At 37.0% G+C, this 21854-nt stretch overlaps 3 protein-coding genes across 4 annotated transcripts; 2 read left to right on the top strand and 1 right to left on the bottom strand.

The window, feature by feature from the left end:
• The first annotated feature begins 1925 nt into the window (after positions 1-1925).
• On the top strand, positions 1926-21269 carry LOC134814809 (uncharacterized). 2 transcript variants are annotated; one of them, XM_063823094.1, is made up of 6 exons: positions 1926-2072; positions 2300-2391; positions 12882-12992; positions 13439-13543; positions 19643-19813; positions 20337-21269. In XM_063823094.1, the coding sequence occupies exons 1-6, from the start codon at positions 2036-2038 to the stop codon at positions 20577-20579; spliced, it is 759 nt and encodes a 252-aa protein (XP_063679164.1). In that variant the 5' UTR covers positions 1926-2035; the 3' UTR covers positions 20580-21269. The 2 variants fall into 2 exon arrangements, with proteins under 2 accessions (XP_063679164.1, XP_063679165.1); XM_063823095.1 differs by having other exon boundaries at positions 1932-2072; positions 12891-12992.
• LOC134815645 (uncharacterized) lies at positions 2903-4991 on the bottom strand. Its single transcript, XM_063824200.1, has one exon. It carries the CDS (start codon positions 4738-4740, stop codon positions 3328-3330), a length of 1413 nt encoding a protein of 470 aa, XP_063680270.1. The 5' UTR covers positions 4741-4991; the 3' UTR covers positions 2903-3327.
• Positions 17449-19348, top strand: LOC134815197 (arylsulfatase B-like). The gene has a single exon (XM_063823711.1). It carries the CDS (start codon positions 17502-17504, stop codon positions 19116-19118), a length of 1617 nt encoding a protein of 538 aa, XP_063679781.1. The 5' UTR covers positions 17449-17501; the 3' UTR covers positions 19119-19348.
• Positions 21270-21854: the final 585 nt, after the last annotated feature.

The following is a 21854-nucleotide window of genomic DNA, read 5'->3' as shown; positions in this document are numbered from 1 at the left end:
TTTAGAACATGTGCCAGAACACGTTGTATAGATGAACAAATCCTAGGAAGGGAATTCTTTGAAAAAGAGCATACAAAGCCGTTGTTTAACAAGAACGGCCTTCTTACCGTCCACAACCTCTACAAATACACATGTCTATTAGAACTGTTCAAAATTGTCAGATTAGAATCTCCAATCTCACTCCTATCTTTACTCCACAGATCACCATCACAAAGACGTTCAGACCAGTTCATCACCCCGAACCCATCCTCCTCTTTCATTTATCAATCAACAAAAATGTGGAACGACTGTCGAAAAATTGACAGTTTGATAAGCTTTACTAAGTCAACGAACTTAGTTAAAGTAACACTAAAAAGTGAGCTACTCAAGATACAGTCCAGGTACGAAGAATTAGAATGGACAGAATTAAACTTCGATAAGAATGAGCTTGTATTTTAAAACAGAGTCCTTTGACTTTATTATTTTGAAATTAAAGAATCGTTTGGCCATAACTCATTTCGTTCGCATTATAAATTCACATTCACTTTCATTTTCATTTTCACTATCACACACAGTACAGGGTCATACCTCAATACCAAATTATTATAGGGCACAAGAACAATTTTGTTTACAATTATCAAAATTTGTTGAGCCCAGCAGCTTACTTCCTTTCCTCTCTTCCCCCGTCGTCTGGAGTGTGTGATTTTTGTTGATATCCGAGCTCTTATTTTTATCTTTTGGTTAACTTTCTGTGATTGGACTCGGTATTTTCGTCCCGGCCGAGTGGGACGATGCTTGCTCGCCAGTTAAGCTATACTGTAGATAACACTAATTTCTACAAACCACAAAATATTAAATATAAAATGTGTCCAGTATGGCGCAAATGCATAATTTAATAATTTCTCGACGCCATCGTCGGGGTGAGAGTTATCTGAACCAACTGCATGCCCCTACGATTGCGTCACCACTGGTGAGCAAGCATGTGTTTGTTGTTTAGTTGTGTTGAAAGGGAACATTACTTGATTAATTCATCCATTCGGATTTTAATAACGATGAGCTATGATATACCGTTCATCTTAGATTATTGGATCAATCTTATTATATGATTAGATTTTATAAACGAACTTGGCACACAAAAGATTATAATGCGGAGGTTGGCTGGCTCTTCTATAATAAATACGACACTTCAATTTACAGAATGCTTGCTAGAGATAAGACAAAATATTATCAGACTATACATGCAGCATGAGTAACTGGTGGATAAGCCTTCGGTAAAAACGGATCCGGAAAAGTCAATGCGGCACTCGGGTCCTTGGTATTGTCGTCGGTATATTGTCCATTATCTACGTTCTGCTTTCGTAGTTTAAACAATAGTGAGTTCTAAATATACAGCTTTAAACCGATTAAGTATGAATGAATGAAATACCTGACAATCCGCACTCTTATAATCCAAAAGCATGAGTAACACGTAGTGATGTATGATTTCTAGAAACTTTAAATTAAATTTGGCGCTCACAGGTCCTCATGAATATGTGATCGCCGCATAAGGTTCTGTAAATGCGCAGGGCACCTTCAAGCTTAAATTATTCACCTTACTGAGGCAGTCAACCAACGCGCGGCTTTATTTTTATGATATGATATGTTTTGATTGTTATTAATAAATACCAAAATTTAAATTTGTTTTCCTAAAATTTGTTTTCCTTGTTACACAAGTGCAACCAGCCAATTACAGGAAGCCGAAGGATTTGTTTTTAGCCAGTCTATTATTTAAATGAACCTACTTTTAACCGTGGGCCTAGTAGTTTCCTCTTTTTAGGGGGCTTCAGGGAAATGTAAGATGTCTCTGGGAAGGTAAAACGCTAAGAAGTGATTAGATTTAATTATATTACCCCCTCCCTCAATCTGTCCCCTCATTGAAGTTTGGTGATAATAAGTTTTGATATAATAGCCAAGATATGTGACACCTTGAAAGGGAGCTTCAAGCACAAGAAGACTGAATTACAGGATTCGAATTTATTAAATTTTTGTGAAATGGATAGAAGATGCTGACAAAAGGATGAGTAAAAACTCATCTATACCGATATGGAGTTTAGGTACGTTATAAATCTGAAAAACTCTACATTATTTGATGACCGTATATTGATATTTTTATAAAATAACTTTATGTAATTCCAGCTAACATAGTCATAATATTGAAATTACTGTCAGTATTTTGTATTTGCATAAGTGCCCTTATGGAAATAGTTTTGTTGATATTTTAGCATTCCAAAATGTATCTTTGTTGGCTGAAAAATATATTAACCATAGAAATTCATTTCAGGTTCAAAGTATTCGAGGGTATCAATCATACAAGAGATTTTACCTTCTATGAAGCAGAGGAGGTCATGTGCTAACCGCAGCAACAAATATCTAGTAAGTTTTACAATAATAAAACTAATTATTTAATATGTAATATATTATGATAAATGTCCTTCAATTTCATAATATCAAACATATCTCAACTGTGATATGTACTACTCTAGGTCCTACCTCATTGGACCTTATATTCATACATGGTTTGAAAGTGTAACAGTGAGATTTTAAATACGGTTTATTCGATAAATTCATGTTCATTGCTTGATGAGTCATCAAGTTGATGACATCTCTAACATGTCTTTAACACTAAAATGATGTTGATAATCCCATTTTGTTCCAATCTAGATAAAACTCCCCACTGAGCGTCAGTTTTCAGTTAAAATTTTACTTGCATAATTTAATGGTCAGACTGTTGATTTTATAACTTCTTGTGTATCTCTGAGCCTTATATCTGAAGTTGCAACATTTTGTGGGTAGTATTTATTTTGTTGATATTATGCAAATGTTTACGGATTAAAAACCTATGGCTGACAATTCAATGAAACAAGAAATTAAATTTTTAGCATATTTTACAGAACAAACAAATTTATTAAAATTCACTAAAATATAATAACATAATGCCAAAATATGATAATATAATGCACATAATCTGGAAACATCATGATCTTGCCAAGCTCAATTTAAGTCTGGTGACAATCGTTTGAAGATAAATTATATTTGGTCAATAAGGTAAACAACTATTCATCATGCATCCGTTTAGTGTTCACAATCATATTGAACTGTGATAATTAATAGATATGTATATTTTTAAAGAATTTATCTAACTATGTACGAACTTTAAATACCAAGATACATCCATCCTAACACACAAGTCTTGATAATCTGAGTTAATCTAATAGATCATATTGTTTTAAAGGAAACTTAATTAGGGAAGGTTAAACTGATGGGACAAAACAGGGTTTATTATGCTCAGCTTTTTGCTATATTCTCCATTCACTCCATTCTCCATTCACTACTATGTGATCTGCTTCGTACTCTTTTCCGGGTATCTTTGCCTGAATTATCATGGTCCAGGGTATAACATATTTTGCCGAGTGTAAACCAGTAGATTTTTTCGCGACTGTCAATAAGGGATGCCTCCTCTTTATCGTTAAAATATTCTTCGTAAGCCCCCCTCTCATTTCGTTGACTCTTGTAATAGCACGTATACACAACCGGTAGAATTTGTGCAATACGTTGGAGGAAATAACGATGAAAATCGTCTTCATTGCCATCACCTAGATCAGCTAATATATCCATATCTCCGTAATCTTTCTTTATATCAGGATAGTGCTGCTTGATGTTCCTTATGTTATTAAGAAGAGCATCGAGTAAAAAATGTTTGTTAGGATCGACCTTCTGTTTCCTGTACTTAGCAATATACTTAACAGCACTCATAATCTTTTCTCCGTAAGGTGTCGGATGAAATTTTTTCCATTTCTCATTCAGCATAGCGTGTAACTCTCCTTTGACAGGAAGAGACTTTACTTCATTTGCAACTTTTTCAATGAACCGATATCTTTTAGACGGCTCCCAAAAGAAAGGGTGTTTGATTATTTCTTTTGTAGCAGGGCGACATTGAGGATCTTTGTCAACGCAAAGACTTATCAGCATATCAGCCAAAATTTCATCTAATTCGGTATTTTTAGATGGATTTTTGGATAAGTAGGCACTTCGCACTCCCCTTTTAATGTGCATTGTTCGAGATTTATCGTCACCAAATGGATGCATATACCAAACCGGACCTTCTGATTCTTTCTTTTCGCTCATCACATATTGTATAATACATCCGAACGCAAAGATATCAACATGTTTTGTCCCCTTGATTTTATCTTTATCAAGAGACAAATTGTCCATGTTTCCTTCAAGGCTCATGTATGGTCTACTTCCACTAATATTTTTCTTGGAAAACTCTTCGAGTTTTTCAACAACCTCTTTAGGTCTCCATCCATCAGTTCCGATCAGATCGTCTATGGCAGTTTTGCTTGCTCTCCCAGGATCAATTATAAGACTCAGTCCGAAATCCGAAATAACAGCATTATACTTAATTTTGTCAATACCACTGCCTTGATTACTTTTATTGACTTGAAGGAGGATGTTCTGAGGCTTCATATCACCGTGAATGATACCAGCCCCATGTAAATAGTGTAAGCCATCAAGAATTCCATTCAGCAAGTGCTTCTTCATGATATGTCGCCCTTCTCCCGAGAGTAATTTTTCGGGTTTGCCAAGTTCAATGCATTCTGCTAGATTTCCCTTACACAGTTCAAGAGCCAAATATATTAGGCGATCATCATGATCAAGAAGATAGTACCGTATGACATTGTTATGTTCATACTCCCTTAGAATTTTAGCCTCATTAATCATCTCCTCTCCCAATCCAATCAATTTTCAGTAATGCCTTTAAAGTTTTCTTTAGGAATCATCTTTACAGCCACAGGATGACTTTCAAATCTGCCTTCATACACTAAAGTCCCACTGCTACCACATCCAATTCGTCCACGGTAAGCTGAATACTCAAGCTTACCAGATTTTCCACATGCTATAAAATTGTCTTTTACGGGATTAAAATTGAACATTTTGCTGAATTTCAGCTCTCTTCTCAGCTATATCCTTTACTGAAAAAATTGACCATGAGAAATTTTTAACCGTGCAATAATTTAATGCGATAATTTGACGAGGGTTCTGGAAAATATAACTGAATTGCACTGTCGCGGCACTGTCGTGACACTGTTGTGACACTATGGCGTCACTGTCGTGGCACTATGGCGAGATGGCGGCACCCTGGGCGACATAGTGCCAACTTTCAATCATGTTCGTTCAAAAGCATAAGACGATCAGTATACCTTCATTATTATCATTTCACAATAACCACGTTGTCATGAAAGCATTACCCTTTATTTACTAGCCTTGTCGAAGCCTTGTGATTTACAATCCTGATCTGGCGACGTGATACATGCTATCAGCTTATAGGCGTTGCGATAACATTCATGCAGGATACATTTCAAAATTGTCCCACATTCAAACGAAGATTTGGCCCCGAGAGTGCCACGAGAGTGCCACGAGAGTGCCACGAAAGTGCCACGAGAGTGCCACGAAAGTGCCACGAGAGTGCTTCTGCGACAATGCCATCGGGATCCGGATGTATGACCAAATATTGATATGATGTCTGATGGTAAAATACTCGTGTGTGCAAGCAAAATGTATGGTGGACCTTCCCATCTCTCAAATACCACAAAATATTTTGAGGGTTATATTTTATTATTTACCTATTTCGGATGAGCTACGTAATTGACTTGGAAGTATCTTAGGCTGTCAATAAATTGTAATCATAAAGAGACAAACGTTAAACGTAAAAAAACAGAGAATGAACTATTTGATGTGGAAAGATAATGTATGTATGTGTACTAGTCGGAAGTATGAGAGTAAGTTAATCGTGCAGTACATGGTAACTTTTATTATCAATAATAATATCAAGTTAACTTTTTTGATGAGCAACTTTATTGACTGAAGGGTACTAGAGTCTGTGTGAACAACAATCCTGTCCACGGTAGGAATTGAGACGTACAATGTATAAATCAGTCACACGAAAGAGCAGAGACAACAGAGACAAAAATACTAAATTATATTTTGTGGATATATATATACGTTATTCGATATCATAATTAAGTTACTGCTGCATAATCTTGTAAACTGGTCTAAGTTAACTAACTAGTATAACTATAAGTGGTCTACGTGGCGAGAAAGTGGGCGTTCCTAACTATGTCAATCTACACTCACTAGTATCAAACGATCGGGAAGTATGTCCCAATATCAAGATCAGAAAAGGAGAGAAGTGTGTCTCTACAATTTGGTTGTATCAGAAGCGTGTCTGATACAACAGTAAGGAGTGTGCCTTACTAAACTTCAATAACAAATACGTAAAGTATTACGTGTGTCTCTACAATGTGGTTGTATCAGAAGCTTTGTTTAGTTCAGAATGACTAAAAAAAGGACCCTGTGTGATCAAATTTCTGTACTTCGGAGTGCAGACTCAACTACACTCTGCTACTAGAGTATTACTACCGAGATTATATTGATATTCTGCCCCGACCCTCCCCACGAAGCATCAACAGATTACCGAATAATTACTAATTACAATTCCATTTCCTTATGAGTGAACTATATTTTTTGGACTTTGGTCGCTTATACGGCCTAAGCGGTATACAAATAAAGCGTTATTATTATTATTATTATATTATCTCATATCATTACTAGATATTATCATGTATATAAAGCTCCTCATGAGGGATAACCGCTCCAACAGATTTAACCATTTTATTCTATATCAGAAATACACATCAGACTGAAGAAGAACATTAGATATTGAGGCCTAACAGAGTTACTATAATGACGAGTTACATCGTGTGGAATCGAGAATATTCTCATATTTCAGCATTTTACATTACATTGATTTAACTTCATTTCTCTTGGAGAATTTCTCTTTAGACTCTTAACTTGCGAACAAATTGAAGCAGCAGACTTTAGGCTAGAAACTTTATTGAATTGAAATAATCATTCCACGTAACTACGTCTTCTTCAGTTGATTTAACTGTCTTAAGTTTACTAGCAAGTCGCTAGAAACTTGAATACCTACATTTAATCAATGATCTGAAAATGCACTGTTGCCATGACGATGATAGAACATGCATTTTCTTTGCTGTGCCAGCACTATCAAATTAGATTTAGTATTTAGTTTAAATTCAGTTAAATTGTGCTATACAGCCTGGCACAAGATGATGAGAATAGCACTTTATTCTTCAGAGTGAATTACCCACTTGCTCACTACCATGTAGTTTGCACACGTCAAGTAGATTGAACTGAGTCGACAGTGGCCGACAATTATGAATCACTGCTTGCACATTATTTAAATTGGATTTTTAAAACATTTGAAACATCAAATAGTCAAATCGATAGAAAGTGCACTCGGTACGATACAGCCGTTAAAATATTTCGTTTTAAAAAGTGCATGTCACTTCAACAGTTCATCATGTACCATCATATAAACGCTTTATGAAAATGAATAAGTTCACTTGGCTGCTGTTTCATCTTTACTTAAGCATTTAGATAATTTTTGTGGCTCTACATTGAAAGACTCACGAATAGGAGCCAGGACGCACTCTTAAAATTTATTTGCCAATAAATTCTAACCAGTCATAAGATAATATTTATAAAATGACACTGTACAATAAATGGAGCAAAATAATATGCCCAAAAGTCAAATGCACATTATGATAAATACTTTTAGAAGTCTCGATAAAGTTCCGTGTAACTACTAGAATAAATGTTTAGTAGCACCTCTGTGAGTACTGCACCACTGAGAGTACCTATAATCATTAATCAGCCTGCATCTCTCTCTCTTTCTCTGAGAAAGTGGTTATTTTCACATAAACACCATCAGCAAATTAGCTCTCTGCAGGAGGCGAATTTGTGATCACTTTCAACTCAACAATCAATCTAGAATTGTCAACTGGTCAGCATGTCAAGCTTCAAGCTAGCACTGACATTTAATGATAAAGCTAGTGTTTTTCTGTTTATTAAATTGGTTTTCTCAGAACATTGGACCGTTATTGTCATGAAGTAAATAGAATGAAATTGCAAAGTACTGTAAATAAACAGTCACTAATAGTCACTAACAGTTACTAACAGTTACTAAAAGTCACTAACAGTTACTAAAAGTCACTAACAGTTACTAAAAGTCACTACCAGTTACTAAAAGTCACTAACTGTAGTAACACTAATTATTATAATGAACGTGAGCTAACCTGTGGCTGAGTAATTTCAGACCATTTGCATTACAGGGCTTGCAGTGGGGAGTCGATTCACACTATAACACTATGGGAGTCAAAACACTGTATACCAGTATAACACACTTAAAGCACGGCCGCGGAAAACTGGCTGCTAATCGTTTAAAGGCTTATACTATGTACAATAAATCTATACTGATAAAATATAGAAATTTAGAGGCCAAGCTTTCACAGCTGTGGTATTGTTAGCCGTTACAAACGGGAAACTGTTATCACCGGATCAATATTAGTACATTCTGATTGTAAGACCCTTCTTTCAAGCAACCCCAACATCCACCTCCTGAATTTAAACATCCTGGTGAAATAAATTATAGGATTGACAGCTGAGTTCACTGTTGGAAGCAGCATCTTGGCAAGGTTCCAACCGTACTGATACATGAAGTAGTTGCTGAAGTACCGTCCTGGATAGTCCTCATTGTGAGCAAACAGCAAGACTCTTAGCAGCTGAACAATGAAGATTGGAATGTTGAAGACTATGTAGGCGGCTGTGAATATCATGATTGTTATTGTTGCCCGAGATTTTAGGTCCTTGTTGGAGGCACATATCCTCCTGCTTAGCCAGATTTTAGTGGTGGAGACAACGCAGCAAGTTATAATGGGAATGACAGGAATGGAGAATGATATCCAGTCCATGGCTATCTCGATATACTTTGCTGTTCTGGCTTCAGGACCAGAGTGGGCCGGTATGTCCCAGCAATAAACTTCTTGTTTAGTATAAATAAACTTGAAAGTTCCACAAAACACAGGCACAGCTTCAGAGATGATCAGATACGCCAGATACACCGTCAGAACAGCAAATATGGCTAATTTATTGGGCTTGCGAACTAGAAAGAAGAGCTGCACAGTCCGAGTGAGACACAGGACGGTTACTATAGCAACCGAGAAAGCAGGGAGAATTGTCTGGAACATTCCAAGAAAGGTGCACATACCCGGGACTGTAAAGATGATGGTGTCTCTGTGGTGAAGTAGACTGGTACAGGTGGGAATACTGTTGAGGAGGATACAGATGTCTGTCATGGAGATTAGTCTGTAGAGCAAGGTAGGGACGTCAGCAGGTTGTGTGGTGAAGTAGCAGAGAGCCAACAAGTTACCTGGGGAAGAGGAAAGTAAAAACTAAATAGATAATCTCTCATCAACGCAAAGCAACGATGTAAGAGACGCCCATAGCGCCCCCATTTTAGCCCTCCCGGCCCCCCATTTTAGCGCCCCCTCCCCATTTAGAAAATGTAAATAGGAACGAATTAGAAGCAAGTTACCTGGCAGTCCAATTATGAGGTTAAGAAAGTAGATGAATAGGAGGATAGTATCTGCTTGAGGGGAGGGTGGTTGCAGATAGTTGGACACAGGATCTGTAGTGTTAGTTACCATGCTTACCTGTCAGATTAATTTATTTTAAAATCCTACAATGTGTCAATTACTATGAACCAGTGAACTTTTCATTAGATTCCGATATTATGTTGTACTACTACTAGTGATTTTAACAGGTAATTGTATGTTGTCTGGCTGAAGAACATAAGATTGAGGTACAAAGTCTATATTTTATACTCTATATAGGCGGCGGCTTCTTTGACCAGATTTTAAGAAACAGCTTATTTTATGAACACCTGGTTAATATCAGTTAAAACTTCGACAATAGATTATTAGGCTGAGGCCTGGACCGAATATATAATAAATCATCCTGATTCTGACACCAACCCTTCGCCAAAAACTACAGGAGAAGGAATTAGAATTGGTGGTTGAAACTCTCTGATAATAATAATAGAGCGCATCGCAGTATATCCACTCGAAACGCTTTACGCTAGAACTTTAACTTACTTTACTTAACGTATTTTTGCTCGTAGAATCGATTTAAAGTTGTCCCTCACTTATGTAATCAGATTTGACTTATGTCTCTCACGTGGAAAATCTAACTTTGGGGCATTACTATTCAGTAAGATATCCCACTTCTCAGACATAGCTGTCATTATAACCTACAAAGGCTACAAACTAAGACCGCAGAAGCTTTTTAAATTATACACTAAACAGCGAGTAGTACAGATTAAAGATTTTAAAGAGAACAATAAGGCAGTCACCATTTGCCACCGCTTATTAGAAGTCTTAGTGAGCGAGTCCGGCAGATGTTATAGCCACTGATTAACAACTCTGAAATATCACAAGATTGGATTACCACCTTTTTGTTAGAGTTCACAAAAACGGGCAGCTCTGAAACGTTACCAATCAATAAGAATGAATAGAGAACTACAGTCGGATTAGAAATAGCAAAAGATAAGCAAGGATGTTGGACGTACCATCTTGAGGCTGCATATTATATAACCGCTGGGAATTAATGGGTAAAAGGACGGTAGTCAGTCGTGAGCATAAGTAATAAGGCTGATCAAGGTTGTGTAGATTATTGCTGGGATGACGTATAGATCGATATGTTGCAATACGTTTATTGCAAGAGTGACGACCAGAGTACGAATTACGATAGCAAAGTCAAAAGAAACACAAAGCAGGTAACCAACACCACGAAACAATCATAATAACAACTGAATTATAGTCTGAAGGGCCCCATCCCGACCGACCAATAGTAATCGAGGACCGAGGTGCTATGTCAATTGATCCGTCCAATCACGAGCAGGAGCAGCGAGCAGACGCATATCAACATCGTTTGTTTACTCTCCTGATTGTGTATTTGGCCCTATGTGAACATTGTTATTATTCATAGCTCGGCAATTTCTCTGAACCATGCTGAACAGTGAACACGTGACTACCTCCCCACCAAAATCCCCATTTATAAATGTGATAAAAAAGCCTGGTAACTGTAATAATTGATACATCCAACTTGACAATATCTGACATAGAAAAGTTATCTATCAATGAGACACTTCATGCATGTCACTAAATCAACCATCCGCTTCAACAGGCTCCTCTACAGTTGAATTAAACGGATTTGCATTTGACCACCTGGTACCTTGATCAGAATATTTATAACCCATGATACCTTGCTTACAGCCACTGAGAATCTATATATCAGATGATATAATAGCGCGTTAGATCATGATAGTCAGATGGTGACGCTTATTATCACCCACGTGGGATTACCATTCTCAGCATTAACTGTTCTAGTGTTCTTACCTGGTAAAGAGAGAATCTTTGCGAATTATTTCACCACCATGGAGCACTTTATCAGCAAAGCTTTGGAGCAGTAAAATATTAAATGCAGTACAAGGACAAGTTTTAAAATACAAGCTTAATGAGGCACGTAAAACAACTTATAAGAAAACCATGTCCGTGAAGTGCGGTAATCATATGATTGAAAGTGTAATTACAGTTTAGAATGTGACATCTGGAGCTGAAGCAGGAAGAACTAAGCGGTAGATGTACAGTTAGAAGTACGGGTAGATGTACGGGTAGATGTACGGGTGATGTGATTGATTCGAGCATGGAGATAATCACAGACGATTAGTTGAGCGTCATGTTAGAGGTAATGTAAGGATTATTTAACGAGATGTAAGGAAATGCAGTGTTCTGAGGGGTATTGTAGGAGATTGTTGGTTTGGCTGGTTAAAAAAACAGCCATGGTGTGCCCCTGAGGCTTAGTAGGTTAAAACAATTATCAAATCAAATAATGCACGATCATCACATTAGACTACTGATGATAACTAACTTGGAACGAGAGGTTTTTATCAGGTATTGTACGTGATACTAAAGCTGTAGGTATTGTACGTGATACTAAAGCTGTACTTTCTCACTGAGTTACTGGACCAGCTCTCTCACACATCAGTAGTGTGATACTTTATAATTTGGGACAGTTGAAAACATGAGTATTCTAACAGTGGTGTGACCTCCTTCCTTACAATTTTCTGTACAATTACAGTGAATAGCTTAGAGTCAGCAAATTATCCAATCCAGCCGCCTTGTTTGCGAACTGTGAAGGTAGCGAGAATGCCTGTTGAGTTAGTCTAAAACAATCGATGATCAAAGTACTTCTGTATACGCAAATAATTTCACCTGATAGTAATTGTAGCCAAAAGTCACTGAAGAACAAACCAGTATTTATAAAATGAGATATAATACTGATAAATGTTGGGAACAGCAATATTAACCATGTTTCTGGTGTAAGAAACTGTACGCTGTAACACGAGGGACGGTAGGTAGGTAGAGGTACACAATCTAACGGTTATCCTCACTAATCTCCTCAATGATAACGAAGCAATTGAATATTTATGAAGTAACTAATACTATGAATAATTATGAATTATTTACGAAGCAATTGAATATTGGACACTATGTAATAGCTTTGCCCTCCCGGTATTAAAGATAAGATGTGTAAGGTCTGAGAGTGCCGATACAAATTGTCCCGATGTCCGTCTTTCATATATTAACTATCACCTAATCTCTATACTCCCTGGACTTTCTATCATTAAGTTCTAAACTTTCTAGAAACTCTAAACTTTTTATCATTAAACTCTAAACTCTAAACTCTAAACTTTTTATCATTAGACTCTAAACTCTAAACTCTAAACTCTAAACTCTAAACTCTAAACTTTTATCATTAGACTCTAAACTCTAAACTCTAAACTCTAAACTCTAAACTCTAAACTTTTTATCATTAGACTCTAAACTCTAAACTCTAAACTCTAAACTTTGTGTCATTAAGATCTAAACTCTCCCCTCAAGTTCCCACAGAGTACTGGATCCCTAAAGACGTGTGTTCCGTTTCCTCGTGACAAATACAGCGCCCGACGTATGCCAGCTCTCCCTGAACTGTGTCAGAAATACTTCTCCAAGGTAACCAACTTACTTACTTACTTACTTACTTACTTACTTACTTACTTACTTACTTACTTACTTACTTACTTACTTACTTACTTACTTACTTACTTACTTACTTACTTACTTACTTACTTACTTACTTACTTATTTACTTACTTACTTACTTACTTACTTACTTACTCACTTACTCACTTACTTACTTACTTACTTACTTACTTACTTACTTACTTACTTACTTACTTACTTACTTACTTACTCACTTACTCACTTACTTACTTACTTACTTACTTACTTACTTACTCACTTACTTACTTACTTACTTACTTACTTACTTACTTACTTACTTACTTAAATGACACAAATTTCAAACATGACTATGAGTAACGACTAAATATAACGAGGCATGACCACTTGCACTATGAGTTGAATTGCTGATAATACGATGCAATATTTATTTTCAGTCTGAGAAAGGGGTAAAAGAAGAGGAAGAGACAAGGGGAAATAAGAAGATTCAGATCAGACTACCGGTAGTAAGACACACAGAACGGCACAAAGCGAAACAACAGGTAAATAACCTTGAACCTGAAACACAAGGTAATTAGTAATTAGTAATTAGTAATTAGTAATTAGTAACACACGTGTGAGATCAAGTAATTACTGACATGTCTACTGTACTGTTAATAACAGTATTATTTATAGACTACTCTATAATTGCAGCAGTTAGGTGATTTGTGGTAGTAAAGGTTTCTATTTGTGGCAAACAGAGGTCTCTTGTAATTGTTGTTGTGAATAAGAGCTTTTACAACAACTATATATTATAGTTTCCGGATAAGGTAGCCGGTTTATAATAACCGATTTTAGCCGATAAAAATATGAAAAATTGGAGATAAAATTTGTATCTTCTCTCAACCTGGTGAGCTGTAATAGGTGATGGATGATGTTTACAAAAGAAACGTAATATAAATTACATTTTTTACACGTGAAAGTTTTTACACGTGGGTTCCTCTAAACGTAATTGTCATATAAATTACCATAATCCAAATTATTTGCTGATCTTTTGCCAATTTAGCAGCTATCCGATCGTCCTAAGATCATACATCTCAAAAGTTCAAAACTCGCCATGTATTGTCTGAGATATCGTTAGTAGCGGTTTCCAACATAAGCTAGCAATATAACTATTATCAAGCATGTTCTGGTGCTGTACTCTGTGATCAGCACTCAATTCAGTAAATTTTATTAAACTTTTTGGTTGAAATGCTGAATAAATTATCAACAGAAGCTTTCGTATGATTGCTATTTTTCCCTCACAAGAAAGATAGTCTTACTCTGCATGTTTAACAAATTCTAACGTTTTGAGATGACTCACTCTAAGTGCCAGATTGTTTTTATCAAGTTCAGATTAATCCGGTGCACAATGCATATTCAAGTTATACAACAACAATGCCCACTTGACAGGCCCAATTAATTTGACGCAGCGAATAATCTCAAAAATCAGCTTACTGTCAGCCGCTCTCTGTACAAATTAATAAATACCATTGAGTAAGTACGTTATACAATGGAATGTCGCTCGAGAAACACACATAAAAACTGGTGAGGAGCGAGAAATACAAAGTTTGATGCTGTAAAAGCAAAAAGGTTGCAACTAACAATCACTTAACATTGTCACATCCCTCTGCAAGGTCACATAATGTCAAGTGATCCTTGGCCTTGGGCACAACTGTCGTCTTGAAAATCTGACATGACGAATCAGATCAGGTCACTGGTTGGGAACCTGATAATGTGTGGGAAATGTAGGTCAACGATCGACCTCTGAGCAAAGTTTTGTCGTGCCTATTCCTGGCATTTAAATAGATTTAAAACATACATCCAATTGTCATGTCATGGTAATGGTCATTGTCAGAACTCTGACTATTTTATGCAATTATATAATATATATCAAAACAATATACTAAAGGATTGGAGTCTCTTTGTTTTGTTAACGAATCAAAGACGGTGTTTACAAGAGTGTATTTGGCAGATACAGATGCTTTAGATGCCCATGGCAATAAAATTAGAGGAGATGAAGAGTGGCGAGAGTCAGTGCTATTAGGATCAAAGCTCTGTTCAGAAAGAGATATTGTCAACAGACGCAACAAAGCCAATGTTGCCTTCTACACCTACAAGAAAGTCTGGTTGAATAGTTCTGTTCAGATCAGTGAGAGTAGAAAGCTGAAGCTGTACGAAGCTCTTGTCACTTCAGTGTTGTTGTATAACTGTAGCAGCTGGGCTGCTCCTGAAACCGTAATGGCATCTGTCGACGTTCTTCAAAGGAAGCATCTGAGACAGATAATCAACACCTATTGGCCAACGGTTATCAGCAACGAGAATTTATATAAGAGATGTAAAGTCAGACCCCTTACTGAAAGGATCAAGAAAGCAAGATGGAAGATGCTTGGGCACGTTCTCAGAAGCGGTGATGACACTCCCGCCTTCTTATCTTTCAGATTTGCATGTTTAGGATGTTTTGACTACAAAGGAAGGAGGGGCAGACCTCGTTCAAATTTATTTGATTTATTATTAAAAGACATTATGACAAAACAAATTATTGTGATTGTAAATAAAAGATTTAGTTTAAGTAATTTCAACGATTTAGTGTACAAAGCTCATGATAGACGCCTTTGGAGAAGTTATGGGTGAGTCGAGACTACTCGGCCACTCGATTTTATGATTTAATTTATATTATCTTGTGTTTGCTGTATATAGTTGATTAATAATAATAATAATATATCAAAACTAGCGAATGAACTTGTTAGCTTTAAGACAGTTTTCGCGAATCTGGCGGTTGACAAATGGGTAGCATTATTTGTTGAACATTACCAATCTAAAATAGGTCTGTTATTTTGCTTCATTAGTCGATCGCATGTTATGTGGGCCAGAAACTATACTCGTTTTATCATAAATTAAAGAGAACCGATGTCTTCATTTATAATTATATGGGGTAATGATTAGTGATGAGGCGCAGTGGTCTGATAAAATATTAAATAAGGACATAATTATGATAAATGTATGAATTTATGCAATATCTGTCTGATGAAGAAAACAGAACTTATAACAACTTAACTCTACAGATTCATGTGGCCCATTTGCGAGTCTCCACATCTGTACTCGTTATCACAAGAGTGTTGCACGAATCTAGTCATTAGTATTTAATGATGATCATAACCTCGGGAGAGTGAAGATAAATTGTAGAAAATATTGTTCAGAACAAATTTAACATCTGGCTCTTAACCGCTCAACGTTCTATGAGTTAGATTTAGTCATTTCGCCGTTAAATTAAACTACTTTATCACTCCTTGATGCTTACGTTTACTTTTGCCTTCAAAATTTGCAATCGTTTTTAGCTCTTTTCTCTCTCAATCCACCTGAACCTGTTGTAGCTAAAAAACAGAAAAGGGAGTGTCTATAAATTGCTCGGGTAGTCAGGGAATCACGTAAGAGAGAATCTTTTAAAACGAAAATATGAAAAATTGTTTCGATTAAAAATGGCATTTAGAATTTAATAACTTCAGGTATGTAGATAGGTATACCGGGTAAATTTAGGGTTTAGAGTGAGTTTTCCATCTCCGCTTGCAAAAACATGCAACTAAGAATGATCGTAAATCATGACCATTATAATAGACCTTATAGAGGACCCCAGTTGGCAGTTGTAAGTATCGGATTGCATCTTAATTACCAGGCTTGCCACGCCTACACTCCTAAATACAGGGAGAGACGAAGTGCCGTGAGGTTACTATAGTTACACTACTAGCGAGGAGGGGGGTTTGGAGGGATAAGGACAATGAGTAATTAACTTGTTTGTAGAGGATTCACCTAGTCTAGGGAGTAGCTAAGGATCCATTGGATCTATGCGATCTCCTCGGTCGACTCAGCCGAATGATTGGAAACTTAATTGAGGGTTAAATGAGGAGGGGTATCTGTTAAAAGTTCAAGAAACTTCCTAGGATACCCCTTCAGTGCGTACTGTAAACACTAAACATAGTGCTATTAACTATTTATATTATTAACTTATTAACTATATTTTGCAGTGTAATGTAAACGTATCACATATTATTAAGCGACCCACATCTTTCTATGCGTTCGCTGTTGATGAACAGCGAACGCATGGGAAACGATTAGAAAACAGTCAACTAAAATCATTAGCCATCTTTGCTTAAGATCTTTAGTTCGTCAATAAACATGTTATTATATTCGTGGCTTTCTCTCTTATAGATAACATTAACGTTTGTTTTGTTTTTTAACGTAATTTAATTCATCAGGTAACTGATCATAAGGTGACTGATGCAATTTAATATATTCAATAGGTGGTGTTCATTTTAAATTTAAGAACACCTCGACTCTCGAGTTATCAGGGGGCTTGTTTATTCAAAATATAAATATAAAATGTTTTGAAAATCCAATTTAATGTCCTCCAAGACTTGTTAGGAGATCTACGTCAACACAAGAATAATTTATCAGATATGCAATGAGGAAAGAAGCAGTGTGGTAATGAAGTTGTTGTGGCTGTTGTTAGGACTACACGCCCTATCTAACAGCTCCACTCCGAAACAACCCAACATTGTGTTTATTGTGGCTGATGACATGGGATACCAAGACGTAGGGTTCAGAGGATCAAACATTCGTACTCCCAACATAGACAGACTGGCCAGGGAGGGTGTGATTCTAGAGAACCACTACGTAATGTCAGTGTGTGCTCCAACACGTGCCTCCCTCATGACCGGTAGGTACCCAATTAGAACTGGCTTCTGGAAGGGTAACCTCAATTCAGTTGAAAAGTTTGGGCTGGGTTTAAACGAGATCCTCCTCCCCGAGATGTTAAAGAGGAATGGGTATATCACACACGGTGTAGGGAAGTGGCACTGTGGAGCTTACAGTTGGGACCATACACCTGCCAAGCGAGGCTTTCACACATTCTTTGGATTGTTTCAGGGCGCTCAAGATTATTACTCACACCGACATCAGGATTGGTTGGATTTCAGAGAGGATTATTATGATGCACACGGTCATTTTGTGGACGATATTAGAGACGATTTAGATGATCGTTACAACACCTATTTGTTTACAAATAGATCCGTAGAATTGATCCGAAACCACGACAAAACTCGGCCTCTTTTTCTTTACTTAGCATACACTGCACCCCATGGACCAGACCAGGCCTCTGTGGAAGACATGGAGACGTTTACCTCAGATTTAAACCAAAACTACACAAGAAGATATGCCACAATGGTATCTATCATGGATGAAGGTATCGGGATGGTTGCTAATAAACTAAAAGAACAGGGAATGATGAACAACACTATTTTAGTATTTACGTCTGATAACGGAGCCAGGTTTTCTAGCCATGGAAGTAATTACCCTCTCAGAGGAGGGAAAGGTACTGTCCTTGAAGGAGGAGTTAGGGGGGTAACCTTTGTAAACAGCCCACTTCTACAAAAGACCGGATACACAAATACCAACCTGCATCACGTGACCGATTGGTATGCTACATTCCAGAAACTAACTAACGATAATCCTGAGAAACATGACAAAACACAGCTTCCGATAGACGGAGTGGATATTTGGGGATCTATTGATAGCAATACATCTTGTAGAGAGGAGGTTCTTTTAAATCTGAGGGTACCCTCCAAATACTTGAACAATCCTTGCGAGGAATGTTTAGGATTATCCAGCCTTCAGTCCCAAGAAGGAAATCATTTAAACTCACCAAATTTTAACCATTCAAACTCACAAGATCACGATTTCTTTGCCTTGCGGTGGCAAAAATGGAAGCTACTCGCTGGACGCACATTTCAATTGCAGGGGTGGAGTTCTGAAAACAAAGCGGAGGGATATCTGAACTTTACCGACAGTCAGGGAGACTCACAACAGAGATCTGTTGGATCAGGAACACTTCTATTTGATCTCTCCTCTGATGAGAGGGAGGAGCACAATGTAGCGGAGCAGTATCCAGATATTGTGACTTATCTCCTTCGTAAGAGACAGGGTTATCTGGATAACATGATATCCGTTGAACACAGAAAGTTTGCTAACATTACTATGGAGGACGGTGTTTTTAGGCCTTGGGTAACTGATCTGATGAATGATACAACTGAATACTATTCGTAGTATTCACTGACCAAGGGCCGAGCTTTTCCTGCGAATTTATATTTTAATAGTTGATCAGTATTCGCATATTCTAACATGTTATGAGGTTTTATCGACACAGTAAAATGTGATCTTATTTTAAAATGCACAGAAATAATTGCTTTTGTTATTTTCAACCGGCTAGAAAACATCTTCATAGTTTTCCCCATTTGTAGCAAATTCTTCTTTTCAAAAGCCCTTATCAGTGACTGGGCTCTTGTAATTAGAATATGATAGTATTGAACTTTTGGTTTATCAAATATAATTTCACAAAACTACATGAATAAAATATACTTTAGAGTCAGTCCTATTGTATTATTACATGTTGATGGTCAAGTCGAGTGATGAAAAATGTTATGCAACAGAAATACGGCTCATCAATATTAATATCAAAACTTAAAAGGCTCATAGTAAGATTAAGAAATAAATTAAAAATACCGAGCAGTTGTTTTCGTACTTTAAACAAGTCATTTGAGAACAAGCAACCACATTTACACATTTGTCAGGTACCAGAGCGTGAGGTAGGAGGAGGGAGTATCTCCTATGAAGACGACTGGACATTTGCCAAGTTGAACAGCTCACAGGGGCTGAGAAACCAGAAAGCGGGTGCTCCTACTTTGAAACACTACTGGAATATCTCCGGACAGGAGCGGCAACGGATCATATCTTGTCCTCAGGTATTGTGTTTGTAATAAACAATACCTTTACCTCGCACGAGTTCACTGAATAGTGTTTAGAATTTAGCACTTATTGGTTGTTTAAAATTTGCATTATTGCGGAAAAAATTAAAGATTTCAACTAATAGTCGGTAATGTCCCATACGATGCATAACGTGATCAAACAGTTAGCTTTTGAACTTTGCTAGCGCATGAGAAGCGGATATTTATGAAGTAGCTAATGTTTAATAACAAAGGTGTATTCACTGTATTGCCGTATGCGCCTCATTCTTCGAAGAAAAAACGAAAATTCAAATTAATTGTGTCGCAAGTCTGTAACGCGCATTAGCACATCTCTGACAAAAGCGTCTATTACAGCGCTCACTCTGACATTAATTAAGCGCGCGCGTCAAAATATGCAATGTTCCTTAAAAATGGAAGAAATCTTTCATTTGTCAGACTAACTATGAATAAGTATGCACTTACTCTTGTCACTAATTTAACCAGCTGTTCACAATAGTCATGATATTCATACTTATTTCAGCACAATTTGTTGATGGATACGGGGGCCTCAGAAGAAATTGATACGAGAGTGTGGAGAGTGCCAGCAAGGTGCCTGACCGCCACAGGAAGCGAAACTAACACATCCGACATCCTGGCTACGACCCAGAGACTCATCCGAACGGCTGAGAGTCTGCAAGGATCCACAAATCAGCTGGAGAACGCCACAAATCAACTAGAGAACGTCACTAGGGACTGTGAGGTCCCTGACACGCCCCTTTCTTGATCAATCTGAAACGTGCTTTTCAATGGAAAGAGACGTTAGACTTTTCCCGTCAAAATAAATAAAAGTCATAAGAACCATAAATTGTCATAGTATTAGTTGATCGGAGTCCTGAGCTCCGGTTAAACTTAACCGCTTTCTGCAGTAATTTGTTTTTAATCACTTGTCTGAGTTCTCCATTTAACTCGCGATGAAGATAAGCATAATCATGAATCAATTAATATTATATGTTGTCATTCTGATATGGGTTCTGACGGAAACAATTTAACCACGGACTGCGGACGTAACGTCGTTTTTATATCGAGCGAGTCTTTATATTTTAAATTTTAATACCATGCCATATACGTGCCCATCTTAGTAAAAGTTTTGACGAAAAACAACGATCATGAACCATCGTTGCAGTTCTACTAGTACTATTCATTTTGATGAAAATAAGGAAAGTTCGACCAGGACATATATTTATTAAGAACTGTAAGAATCAATTTAACCATAATTATTGACCATTGCGACAGACAGTAACTGCCAGACCAAGGTTATAACAGTAAATACAAATGATAATTGGTGTCACGCTATTTACTGATATTTACAATTGCACTTGGAGGAGATGAATCATTGTTGGGGAAAGTGTCTATTTTATACTAAAACTATCTGTGATTAACTTTATTGGCTTTTAGAATCTACCCATTTTTCAAATTGTGAGTATTTTTAAATACTTATAGTTATTGCTTATAAACTCAGGCTATCATTAACATTCGAGGGATGCTTTCACAAATCTAGTTCATAGTTTGGAAGGCTGCTGTAGAGACGTCAACAATTGGGTTTGCAATCGCCACATTTAATTTTAAGTAGTACGCCTAAAAATCTAAAAGCACCAGCCTAGCCACAAGCAAGTCTGATAAGGAGCACATTCCATGGACACAATCTGCAGCTTTCATGGAAACTCAAGACCAACTTTTCCTGTAATCAACACCGACCTCCTTGTTATCTCCACAGAGATATGAAAATTGAAAGTTCCTCCTCCCATTCTGACATTACAGGGTGCCCTGTCTGTGGTACTTCCGATACTGCCAGTACTGTTTTGAGGGTAATAATTGTGGTATTTCAACTGACAGGTCCAGATCAAATGACTCCTTTATCAAGTTATATATTTATCAAGTTATCACTTGCGAGTCATGCATTGTACATAGTGCCACGTGGCTTATCTAGCTCCTTATCTGAGTAATTTTATCCCTGGTATTACATTTTCGCCTGATTTAGGAAACATTTTTGGACGTCCAG

Source organism: Bolinopsis microptera, chromosome 5 (assembly GCF_026151205.1).
Source record: "Bolinopsis microptera isolate Bmic1 chromosome 5, MBARI_Bmic_1.0, whole genome shotgun sequence".
Classification (NCBI taxonomy): Eukaryota; Metazoa; Ctenophora; class Tentaculata; order Lobata; family Bolinopsidae; genus Bolinopsis; species Bolinopsis microptera.
The sequence above is the reverse complement of the archived record's forward strand: the minus strand, read 5'-3'. Positions and strand labels throughout refer to the sequence as shown.